The 12,903-nt window shown below is 38.6% G+C and overlaps 1 protein-coding gene across 1 annotated transcript in view; it reads left to right on the top strand.

Annotated features, from left to right (window-relative positions):
- CTTNBP2 (cortactin binding protein 2) overlaps positions 1–12,903 on the top strand; it is a 147,817-nt gene that overhangs the window by 66,445 nt on the left and 68,469 nt on the right. Inside the window, 1 exon segment of the mRNA XM_012761095.3 lies at positions 7,569–9,180. Coding sequence (XP_012616549.3) covers positions 7,569–9,180 — 1,612 coding nt within the window.

Below are 12,903 nucleotides of genomic sequence, written 5' to 3'. Positions count from 1 at the left end.
TCCCAGTAAGTCCCTTCCCCAACTACTCAAGCAACCACTAAGCACTATTCTGACTTTTTAATCATGGATTGGTCTTCCTTGTACTGGAACTTCAGTTAAATATAAGCCTTAATGCAGGTACTGTAAGTTTTCCAGCTTTGTTTTTCTTTATCAGAATTGTTTGGTTATTCTGATCCTTTGTCCTTCCATTAAAAAAAGAAAGTAAAAGTAGTTGGTTTCTCCAAAAGTGTGCAAGGATTGAAATTTCATTGAATCTGTAGACTAATTTTGTAAGAATTGACATCTTAATAAAATTGTCTTCTAGCCATGATTACAGTATATTTCTCCATTTATTTAGGTTTTTAATTTCTCTTAACAACATTTTATGTAGTGGTCTTACATGTATTTTGTTGGGTTTACTTCTAAGTATTTTATTTTTTGATACTAATGCAAATCATTTTTTGTTTTGCAATTTCCAAATGTTTGCTGTTAGTATTCAGGTGTTCAATTGAATTTTGTATGTTGACATTATATCCTGTGATCTTGCTAAATTATTTAAATAGTTCTAGCAGTTATTATAGTTATTATACATGACTTTCTAGGTAAGCATCTATAAATAGAGCACATTTTACTACTTCCTTTCCAAATTACCTGCCTGCCTTTCTCTTCTCCTCCCTCCACACCACCGCCCCACCCCCTGCGTGTTATCACAATGACCAGAACCTCCAATACAATGTTGAATAAAAGTAGTGACAGAGGACTTCACTGTCTTTTCCTTTTTCTTAGGGAGAAAATATTCCATATTTCACCATGAAGTATGATGTTAGCTGTGCTTTGTATAGATGCCCTTTACCTCATTTGAGGTTTCATTCTAACTTCGTTGAGAGGTTTCTTTGTTTTGTTTTGTTTTGTTTTTACCACAAATAGGTTTTGAATTTTGTAAAATGGTTTATCTGCATCTATTGACATGATCATGGTTTTTCCTTTTCTTTTAACATGCTGAGTTACACAAATTGATTTTCAAATATTAAACCAACTTGGATCCCTGAAGTAAGTCTTAGTTGGTCACCTTTTTTTTTTTTTTTTTTTTTTTTGAGACAGAGTCTCACTTTGTTGCCCAGGCTAGAGTGAGTGCCGTGGCGTCAGCCTGGCTCACAGCAACCTCAATCTCCGGGGCTCAGCGATCCTTCTGCCTCAGCCTCCCGAGTAGCTGGGACTACAGGCATGTGCCACCATGCCCGGCTAATTTTTTTTTGTATATATATTTAGTTGGTCAATTAATTTCTTTCTATTTTTAGTAGAGACGGGGTCTCGCTCAGGCTGGTTTCGAACTCCTGACCTTGAGCAATCCGCCCGCCTCGGCCTCCCAAAGTGCTAGGATTACAGGCGTGAAGTTGGTCACCTTTTTATTGCTGCTTTTATATATTGCTGGATTTTGTTTGCCTGTGTTTTGTTAGGAGTTTCATGTCTATGTGTAGGAGGGATTCTTTTTGGTAAATTTTTTTAAAATTTGTTTTTGTACGAAGGAAGTTCTTGCTTTGTGAAATGAAATGAATTGGAAGCATTTCCTCCTCCATTTCCTAAGAGTGTATATAAGTTTGGTGTCATTTCTTTCTTTAATTTTAGCTAGAATTCACCAGTAAAGCCTTCTAAGCTAGGAGTTTTCTTTGGGGACACATTTTTAATCATAAATTCAATTTCTTTAAAAAATATAAAGCTATTCCAATTTTCTATGTCTTTTTATGTCATTTCTGAAAGTTATGTATTTCAGAGGAATTTGAGGTTTTTTTAATTTGTTGAATTTATTGGCACAATATCCTTCTAACATCTGTTCATTACATAGTACTATCTCTTCTTTCATTCCTGTTTTTGTAATTTGTGTTTGTTTTTCTCTATTTCTTGATCTGGTTTTCTAGATGTTTAACAATATTATTAATCTTTTAGATGAGAAACAACTATTGGCTTTAATTTCTCTGTCATTTGTCTTTTCTATTTCTTTGATTTCTTTGTTACTTGTTTCCTTCTACTTACTTTGGATTTAATTTGCTTACTTTTTCCTGGCTTCTCAAGGTGAAACATGGATGATTGATTTGAGGCAACTCTTCTGCTGTGAGCATTTAAAGCTATTAATTTCTCTCTATCCTCTGCCTTATCTGCCTTTAGCTGCCCTCCTTTCATTGAATCCAACAAATTTTGGTTTTTTGTATTTTTATTTTCATTCAGCCCATAATATAATCTAATTTTGTGATTTCCTCTTAAACCTTTTTAGAAGTCTATTGTTTTATTTTTGAATTTAGGGATAGTATAAATATCTTCTGATTCATTCATTTATAATTTAATTCTGCTGTGGTCAGAGAACATGTTCTGTAAGATTTTAGCCTTTTGAAATCTATTGATAGTTTTTAATAGCTCATCAAGTGCGTCTGCAAAGACTGTATCTTCTGCTGTTTTGGGGTGTTCTGCTCTGTAAATGTCAATGGCCAGGTGGTTTTCTTTAGTGTTATTCAGATCTATGTTCTTGCTGACTTTTTTAATCTAGATTTTTTATGAGAGAAGATTGTTATTATTATAGATTTGTCTATTTCTCCCTTTATTTTTGTCAGTTTTTGTTTCATATATTTTAGAGATAATTATCATTACCATCATTTATGTTATAGGTTCTTTGTATGTAATGTGTCTTTAATTTCTGTCTGCTTTCAAGCGTATTCTGTATCTTTGTTTTCAACAGTTTTACTAAGATGTGCCTAGATACAGTTCTCTGTATATTTATTTGCTTTGAAGTTGCTGAGCTTCCTGGATTTGTAAGTTTGTCTTTATATCAAATTTATGATATAAAGACAAATATTTATGAATTTGGGAGCCATTTTTTCTTCTAAGATATTTTTCTTTACTATTCTTTTTTCTCTTTTTGGAACTCTAGTTCCAAATGTGGAATTTAGATTACTTTTTATACTGTGCTAGAGACCACTGAAATGCTGTTCATTTTTTGAATCATTTTTTTCTATGCTTTTTCAATTGGATACTTTCTTTTTCTTTATTTTAAAATTCATTGTCCTTTTTTTCCTGCTCTCTCAAATCTGCTATTCAGCCCTTTCAGTGAATTTTGTGTCACTTTAGATATTATCCTTTTCAGTTCTAGATTTTTCATTTGGTTCTTATTTTTATACTTTCCATTTCTATGCCAAGATTCCCCCCCTGCTCACTCATTGACCATATTTTCTTTGAAAATGTCTGCTTTAAGGTCCTTGTCTGCTAATTCCAATATCGATCATCTGGGGCCCAGTTTCTCTTGACTACTTTCTCCGGACTATGATCACTTTTTCTTCTTAATTTCTTTATAGTATGTCTAATAATTTCTTATTGTATACTGGACATTAGTTATGTTATGATACAGACTCTGGATTCTCTTATTTCCTGAAGAGTTGTATTTTGTTCTAGTAGGCCATTAACCTGGTTAGATTCATGCTCTAAACTCTTATCTCCTTGCAGTTGGCTACAGCTGAACTCTTTGCTCAGTTCTCTCAGCCATTGATCAGGTACCTTCTGTCAGTCTGCATACAGTCTGCCTCATAAGTGTGTAATTCGAGGACCAACCAAGGCTGCTGGTAGAGTTAATTGTGGCAGCCCCAGTCCCACCCTTTTGACTCCTCGAGCCCATATAACCAGTGCTTGTGCTTGACCTGCTGCTGCCAGGATAGGGATTTGCCTCAAGTTGAAAAGCTATACAAGGGCAAATCTCACCCAATGCTATTGGCTCCTTTCTAACAGGAAGGTTTACTCCTCTCCCATTTCTACCGCTTTTATTGTGCTCAAGAGCCTTTAAAGCATTATTTGTTAATGTTTTTCAAGGATTTATAATTATTATCTGCAGGAGATTTAGTCTCACAAATGTCACTTCTCCATTATTGGAAGTGGAATTTTTTTCTGATATGCTTTATAATTGTTGAATTATAATCCCTATCTTATAAAAACATCCATCTACAGGTTTAATATGGTCTATTTCCTAGATCATTGTTTACCTGTAATGTGTTTTCAGAGGACAAAAACAGTGCAAAGTCACACATTTTTAAATAACACAAGTAGCTATTGTATTATGAATTGAAAACTTAACATTTTTTAGTGCCAGGCACTATGTTATGTGTTTTACAAATGTTGTCTCATTTAATACCATAAAGTAATTATTAGTATTGCAATATTGTGCAAATAAGGGACAAATATATAACTGATATTTAGAGAGATAACTTACCAAGGCCACACAGCTAATAAGTTTGGGATCAGAACTTTGTACTATATCTGTTAGTCCCTTAAGCACAAAAATTTTGTCTCTGGACTGAAATGGTCAAGGAATTTTTTTAATATAAAAATTATTTTTAAAGTATGAGAGTATGTTTACATACTGATTGGAAGGAGCTTGTAGAGAACCAGATGTTTAGTATTTATAAAGAGCAACATGATAACTGATGGAGCAAGTCCCAGAGGTGACGGGAGAAAATGAAGTTAATTGCTGAAGGAAAGTTCAACATTGAACAGATGGAAGCCTTTCTCCCTCAGGTCGAAGGGAAGGACATGGATTTGTGTGGCTATAAAAAGCTTATGGGAGGAGATAGGATGCCTCGTGGAGGGGTGAGTTAGTTTGAATTTTCTTGATAAATGAGTCTGTAGGGGTAGACTGAGAGTCAGTTTGAGTGGTCGTTGGGTGAAGTTTTGGGGAAAGTGGCAGAGGTTTGAAATATCCCCTGTAAATGGTAGAGGAAGCTAAACAAAGTTAGATAGAATGATCCACGGCTGGGGCTCAGAGGTTAATTGAGTTTGGAACCATGTCTGTGTAGCTACATCAATTGCAAATTTTCCCCTGTGCTTTGCTGTCTGTGGTAGGATTAAAAAAGACATTAGTCTGATTTAGGATTTATAAAGCATGAGTGATGGAAGGACAAAGATACAAAAGAATGATGGATGCTTTTATAGTAGTATAGTTTTCTGTATAAATAGCTGAGATTAGTAGTTGCTCTCCAGTTGAAACTCTTTCTTCAATTAGGTTCCGAAGTTTAAGATAAAAATGTTTTTCAAAAATGAAGTATGATGATCCATAGTGAGGAATTACCATGGGCAAGAAGTGTGCTATGGTGGGAAACCTTGAGACAAGTAGAACCCTGAGTGAATGCCATGATTATGACACTCATTAGCGGGATATGACATCCGGGAAATCACTAATGTGACCTCTAGTTAGTTGTTTTGTAAAATGAGGGTAGCTCTTAAAATTCTTCACCTTCAGAGGTTAATTATGAAACTCATTTTAAAAATAAACTGAAAGTTGACCTAGTTTGTGCTTTATCTTACATTACTGTAAGATTATTTTTGTTGGGATTAATATAAAATACATTTTAAATCTTAATAGTTCTAATTTTGTGTATGTCTTCTAACAGCAGTCTATTGGTGTATTTCAGAATAGTTAATTGTGCATTAGCTGATAATAAGTCAGATTTTCTACAAGGTACCCATATGTATAAAATACTCATATAAATATAGTTTATGACCACATCATTGTTACTCATGTCTTGACTGATCTACTTATGAAGTAACCCCTAAAATTTCATACAGAATAGAGTGTATATGTAATTCTTCTTGAGGAATTATCTGTATTCCTGACACCTGTTTAGGGGACCCATCCCAATGCTATTCAGCAACTGCTCATAAAAGCCAGAAGCATTCCAAAGTGAATGAATAGTATCTCTGATATCTAGTTGGGCTATGTGAGCCCCCCTTTTCCTGTTTTCCCCCTTTAGTCGCATGACTTTTCTTTGCGGGGGAATGGAGTAATGGATTTTCACAACGGGGTAAGGATCAGGAGGAGCACATCCTCACAACTGAGATCACGAGAGTGTTTTCCCCTCTGTTATTGCTAAAATCTGACTTAAATAAGCACTGACTCTTGAGAGGATATTTGTGTTTAACACCTAGAGGAGAATGAAAGTCCTTTCCATGTCTTTAATCAGGTAGATCTACTCTAACCTCTGTGAACCATAAAGGCCTTTATTGACCACCAGTGGAATGTGTCTCTAGTGGGCAGCTGAGGTGTTGTGAGCCATCCTGGCTCTGGGTGTGTCTGTCATTTGTCATTCGTGAGCCCCTCATGATGGGTGCTCCCCTGGAGAGAAGTGAGAAACCTGCAGGGACGTGTTAGAATAGTGCAGCTGTAAGGCTGCCCATGTACCCAGAAAGCCCTGTCAGTGTTTGGAAGTTTGCTGTTTCTGGGGAACTACGTTAATTGCATTCATTCATGCATTCGGCAATTTATTAAGCACCACTGTGTGCCAGTACTACCATTCTGGGTCTTGAGGCCACAGTCCTGGCCTTCATGAAGTCACATTCTAATGGGGGCACGGAGGTACTAAGCAAGCAAGGAGCGATAAACACAAGGGTGAGAGGGACTGTCATTTTCAATAGGGTGGTGAGGGAAGGAAAGCCTCCCTGTAAAGGTGACAGTTAAGTCCTAAAGGAAATAAAGCAGCCAGCCTCTTGTGATGTTGGGTGCTTTTGTGCATATTAGAAAACCCCATCTAGAGAAAGAAAGGTTTTTAAAAGCTCCTTCTCTCTCTAGGGGGATCAATTAGAAAAATGTTTCTTCTCTGGAAAGTGCCAATCCTAGGGACCTATGGCTTTGGTAGGCAGACAGTGCCTTTTTGTGAAGGAAAAGGCACCCCCTCTCCAGGCAGATGCAGTCCCATTCCTGGGCAAACACTTAATGAGTAGGGAAGGAATAGAGTTTTGCCCCACTTATCCTTCCTGCTGGTCACTCTTGTGCAGCACACACGCTGCTTAGCGCAGTAGCTCTATGAAGAGAAGGTATGTGGTGGAATTCTAGGCAGAGAAAATAGCAAAGTCAAAGACCCTGAGGCCAAGGCCATGTGCAAGAAACACCAGGGAAGCCAGTGCAGCTACCAGAGCGAGCAGGATCAAAGTAAGAGACAAGGTCAGGCTTTGGGTTTGCTGATACTGATTATAGTATAACGTAATTCTTTAGCTCTTTATAGTTTTCAAAGAACTTTCACATACAATTTTATAGGATTTCACAACCCATGATAAGAAACTCAAAGAAGTTACATTATTTAGCTAAGTAATACTCAGCAATATAGAGGCTTAGAATTTAACTGAAGTCCTCTGCTTTTAGCACTTTTCATGATACTGCACCTCAGAGATGAGTTTGTAATTTTAGAGCACTAACCATTTTTTTACATCACCAGCTCCCTTACAGAGCTCTATTTTTATGAAAACAGACCTTTCTGAACTCTGTGCCATGATCTGAAGCATCCAATTATTGTTCTCTTTTTCTGTAGTTAACTTCAATAGAGTAAAAAAATTCTTTATTGTAATTTAGATGTTTTCTATAAACCCATTTACATCTATTTTCTCATCTTAATGGGTCTTTGAAATATTATCCGATCACAACACTTTTTGAAAATGTGGCATCTTTGCTAACCCAAACCATGTAATTGTTAGAAAATTAATTTTAAAAATCTCACAAAAAGCACTTCTTTGGTGAGAAGAAAAGTGTGTGTATTAATCAGGGTTTTCCTGTGAATTTCTTTCAGCTGGAAATGGAAAAGCTTCAGCTACAAGCCCTGGAGCAAGAGCACAAGAAGCTGGCTGCCCGCCTGGAGGAGGAGCGGGGCAAAAACAAGCAGGTGGTCCTCATGCTGGTCAAGGAGTGCAAACAGCTCTCGGGCAAAGTCATCGAGGAGGCCCAGAAGCTAGAGGAAGCCATGGCCAAACTGGAAGAGGAGAAGAAAAAGACGAATGAGTTAGAAGAGGAACTCTCCGCCGAGAAACGGAGAAGCACAGAAATGGAAGCTCAGATGGAAAAACAGCTCTCTGAGTTTGACACCGAACGGGAACAGCTTCGTGCCAAGCTGAACCGAGAAGAAGCGCACACCACTGACCTCAAAGAGGAGATAGACAAGATGAAGAAGATGATCGAGCAACTGAAAAGGGGAAGTGACAGCAAACCAAGCCTCTCGCTCCCACGCAAGACAAAAGATAGGCGTCTGGTGTCCATATCTGTGGGAACAGAAGGGCCCCTGACGAGGTCTGTTGCTTGCCAGACAGACCTGGCGATAGAGGGCACTGACCACGTGAAGAAGTCACCTTTGACTGTACCCGGAAAGCCTTCCCCGGGGAGCGCGAAAGGGAGCGTGTGCGCCAATGCCGCGCACGTCAGACCAGGGATGGACAGGCAGGCTTCCCACGGGGACTTGACGGGCTCCTCTGCACCCTCTCTGCCACCTGCAAGTGCAAACAGAATCGAGGAAAACGGACCGAGCACGGGCTCCACAGCAGACCTACCGAGCAGCACAGCCCCCGCGCCCGGCAGCGCCGCCCAGAGCCCGGTGGCGGCCGCGCTCGGCCCCGCGCACAGCGCACAGTCGCCGTGCACACCCGCGCCCGCGCAGCCCGGCCTCAACCCGCGCGTCCAGGCGGCTAGATTCCGATTTCAGGGCAATGCTAATGACCCAGACCAAAACGGAAACACTACCCAAAGCCCTCCATCGAGAGATGTCTCTCCTACGAGCCGTGACAACCTAGTGGCCAAACAACTAGCGCGCAATACTGTGACCCAAGCACTGTCGAGATTTACAAGCCCTGCAGTGGGTGCTGCCCCAAGGCCTGGAGCGCCCCCCACAGGGGACGCGGGCGCCTACCCTCCAGTCGGTCGGACCAGTTTAAAGACTCCCGGTGTAGCTCGAGTTGACAGAGGAAATCCTCCTCCTATCCCTCCAAAAAAGCCAGGGCTCTCCCAAACTCCTTCTCCGCCACACCCCCAGCTCAAGGTTATTATGGATAGCAGCAGGGCCTCGAACGCAGGGGCCAAAGTCGATAACAAAACTGTGGCTTCGCCTCCTTCCAGTTTGCCACAAGGGAACAGGGTAATAAGTGAGGAGAACCTCCCTAAATCATCCTCCCCTCAGCTGCCACCAAAACCATCCATAGATTTAACTGTGGCACCTGCAGGCTGTGCTGTTTCAGCCCTGGCCACGTCTCAGGTGGGTGCCTGGCCTGCTGAAACCCCTGGACTGAACCAACCTGCATGTTCAGACAGTTCCCTTGTCATTCCTACCACCACTGCCTTTCGCTCTTCCATAAACCCCGTTAGTGCCTCATCCTGTAGACCAGGTGCCTCAGACAGCCTCCTGGTAACAGCATCAGGTAAAGGGATTGAAATATTATACCCTTTTATAAAGAATGTGGCCTATCCTCTCACTTGCCTTGATTTCCTTCACATTGCTTTGAAACTTTTTTGTTTTTTTAATTTGGTACACTCCCCCCACCCCTATTTCTTTCCTCTCTTTTTTTGTATTTTTCTTTAAAGACTCCAGGGTATGGTGATTCATCTTGCTATAACGAATTGCAGTTTGGTTACGCTAAGTGCTTTCTTCGTTTAAAATAACCTGAAAATAGTGGCTTTGAAGCATGTGGAGACCATTAATTTAAAGAGACAAAAAATTTACACGAGAAGAAAGAATATTTTGTCTTCTCAGATATTTATCTTACAAAACCTCAGTATCATTGAGTTATGAGATAGTATGTGTTCAGTTCTCTCCCTTCTGAGATGAAATGACAAACTTAGAGGTAATTATTAATACTAGTCTAGATTATCAAATTGATTAGATTTGCTCTATAATTGGGATATTCTAGGTTTTAATATCAGTTTGTTAAGGTTATTTACCCTCAAAACTGGAATGTGAATATTTATAAATCTAAGTTTAGTTTATTTCAAAAGCTGTATACCCTATTTAGAGCTGTCATCTTCCAACAGTTTAGCACAGATGGATAATATAGCATGTGGACTATATTACAGAAGGTTTCCATTTCAGATGTGGTTTATGAAGTCACTGAATCTGGGACTCTTGAACAAAGAACTGGATTTTGTCCCTTTTGTGATACAGTGCTAAAGGAAGCATTGCTTTTTATTGACACGACTGGATTAGTTCACTGAGCAAACGTGGCTCTAAAATAACATTATGGTGCCAAAGTTCTGGTAAAGCTTTGGAGAAGTCTCTCCTACCATGGGATCTTAGTGGTTAGTGGAGACCGTTGGTTCTAATGAGAGAGAATGTTAAAAATTAAAGGAAGGTTTGAATAATGTTACTTTTAAAGCTTAGAAGGGGGAGAGAGGAAGAGAAAAACAGCACTATACTTGCTAATTATCAGGTAATGAAAGCCGTACACCAGGACTTGTCCAATTACAGGCTGTTTCCTTGAGATTAAGCTCTTTGTGGGGCTATATCCATATTTCGAGGGGCAAAATTGAGAACTGGAAACAGCATGGATTTTGACATTAGATCCGCTTTGAAATCTAAGCTCTGCCATTTGCAACTGTGTTTTTGGTGACTTTTCTTGAACTTTGTAAGATTTTTCTTCCTTACTGTGGAGCTTATGCTACTCACTTGGGGTCGGTAGCTGTTAGGAGGATTAAATGCTATCATGTGTGAGAGGGCATGGTATTGAACTTAGAACAGCATAAGCAATCAATAGAGGTGATGTCACTGCTTCAATGATGCTGTTACTTAAAGCATTTTTGAGAATTTGCTTTAGAATTGACTTTACTTTATTTTGTGATGTCTTTACAGGCATTCAGCTTTCCATATTTTTGATCCAAAATGGTTTTAATGAGCTGGACAACCCTTCTCATGACCTAAAATAATGCTGGCCATTTCTCACTAATTAAATCCACCCTTAGAAAAAGGAATTTTTGATACCATTCAGGAGAATCAGAGAATGACCTGTAAGATCTTGGGCAGCCACAAAATACAAGTTCCAGAAATGTTTGGAGCAGGGGCAGAGATACTAACATAAATGCCTACACTAAAGAACAGAAACTTTATAGGAGATAGAAGTTTTATCAATTTTTTAAAAAGATACTAAGCCATCTTTACTTTGATATCTTGAGACTTTGCCAGTTGTTGCCTCGCTTGTTACTGTGGTCCAGGGTCCAGCTGCAAACATCCTTTTGGTTTTAGAGAAGCTTTACAACAAAGATATATGACTGAGGAGCATTTTGTCAGCAGGATTTTAAGTTAACTTTTAAAATGGGCAATTCCTAATCTATTATGTATTCACCAGAATGACCTGCCTAGAATATAGTGGAATTTTTGATAAAAGAGCCATAACTCCTCTGAAAAATTCTCTTTGCTTGTGTTTGGAGAGCAAAAGACTATAAATAGTATACCAAAGAAATAGCAGCCACTGAAGATAAGTGAAACTACTTTCTTATTTTCTATTCTCTGATTTTTGCAGTTTGGCCAAAATGTTCTCAGAACTGGGGGGATCACCTTTGGTAGGATAACAGGATTCTATGACCATTTGATTATAAGATGTGGCTCATTAGGGGAAAATGTCCATAGTCATTCAGCAAGTGTTGACTGAGCAACTAATAGCTTTGGGGAATGGATATGTTATTACACTTATATAATGGGGAGGTATAACTGTATAACTCTACTGTGGATGAAAGATACAGGATTTCAAATCTGTTTTCCATTTAGATTGCCCCTATTTTTTGTCACCATGACCATTGAAACCAGGAAGCACCAGGACTCCCTCCATCCGGCTTCCTAACCTGTCTGTGCCTGGGTGACCTTGTGCCTCTCTGGGTCATGAACCTACTGAAGGGTATTAACCTTCTCAATAGCCACTAATAACCACTGGTGTCGCCAAGGGCAGAGCATGGGGACGGAGCACATCTGCCAAATACCTGGCAGATGTCTATTCCAATGTCAGTGATCAAATGAGCACTGAACTGAGTGTAAAAAGGCAGAATTAGTCCATTTCTCCCTCTGTCTAGTTATCACCAAAGGGAACAAATTCTCTCTGAGTCATTAGCTTTTCCATCTAAAAATGAAAGCATTGAATCTCCCCCAAAATAATAATATTTTCAAACAAAAAAGATTTCTTTAACTTGCCTGATGAATTTTCAAACAACAGTACACTACCTCTACCTCTCCCTCCTTGGAGAACCTCTAGATCCATAATCTTTCAAAATCTAAAATTCTGTATTTCCATGTCAGCTTGTATCTGTGACAATTATGCCTTAAATCACCAAGGAGAATTAGAATGACAGCAGTTACCATTTTAATGACTTGCATTGTAAATTACCCTAACTCTACTGGCAACTTTTATGGCCTAATGTTAAATTTTTAAATAATGTTTTAAATTCTAAATGAATTAGAATTTCTTGTTCCTCTTGAACTTGTCAAATGAAAACATTTCAAATGTTAGATGGACAGAAGCCTAAATTGAAAATCATTCTAAGCAACTGAGTTCCCATACTCTTGGAATTTTTTTCTGTTTTCTTTTTTTTAATTTGACACATTTTATTTCATTTGATTCATACTTTTTTCCTTAGTTAAATATATCTTTTAAAACATTATTTTCCGTGTATGATTGGCTTAAAGGCAAATCAAAAAACAAGAATGATCTGGGCTATGACATTAACCTCTCTACCCTCTGAAGCTGATGCCAGAAGCTGTTCTCAACACCTCTTCCCTCTGCTATTGCATGTTCGGTCTGTTCCCTTCCTCATGGCATGTTGTGCAAGATGCTCACCTTTACTAATGTTTGCATACGACACTGCAAAGCTGAATGACCTTTGCTAACATCATTAGAGTAGCTGTATGGATACAGGTCTGTTCTGTCATTATTAACTAAATATTACCATTTTTATCGTTGGGAATTTCAGATGAAAGGTGTCATGCTGAAGTTTTATATCTATGGTAGGATTTATTAAAATAACAAACTTGTCTGTGCTAGAGAAAATTGAAAATGATAGTGTAGGTATAACATTTTAAATTTTAAGAATACTTGATGTCTATAAAGTGTTTCTCTTTTGTAAAGATTTAAAAAATATGATTGCAGTCCTCTAAGAAAATAAGG

Source organism: Microcebus murinus, chromosome 9, assembly GCF_040939455.1.
Source record: "Microcebus murinus isolate Inina chromosome 9, M.murinus_Inina_mat1.0, whole genome shotgun sequence".
In the NCBI taxonomy this organism is placed as follows: domain Eukaryota; kingdom Metazoa; phylum Chordata; class Mammalia; order Primates; family Cheirogaleidae; genus Microcebus; species Microcebus murinus.
This window is presented reverse-complemented; position numbering and strand designations above follow the sequence as displayed.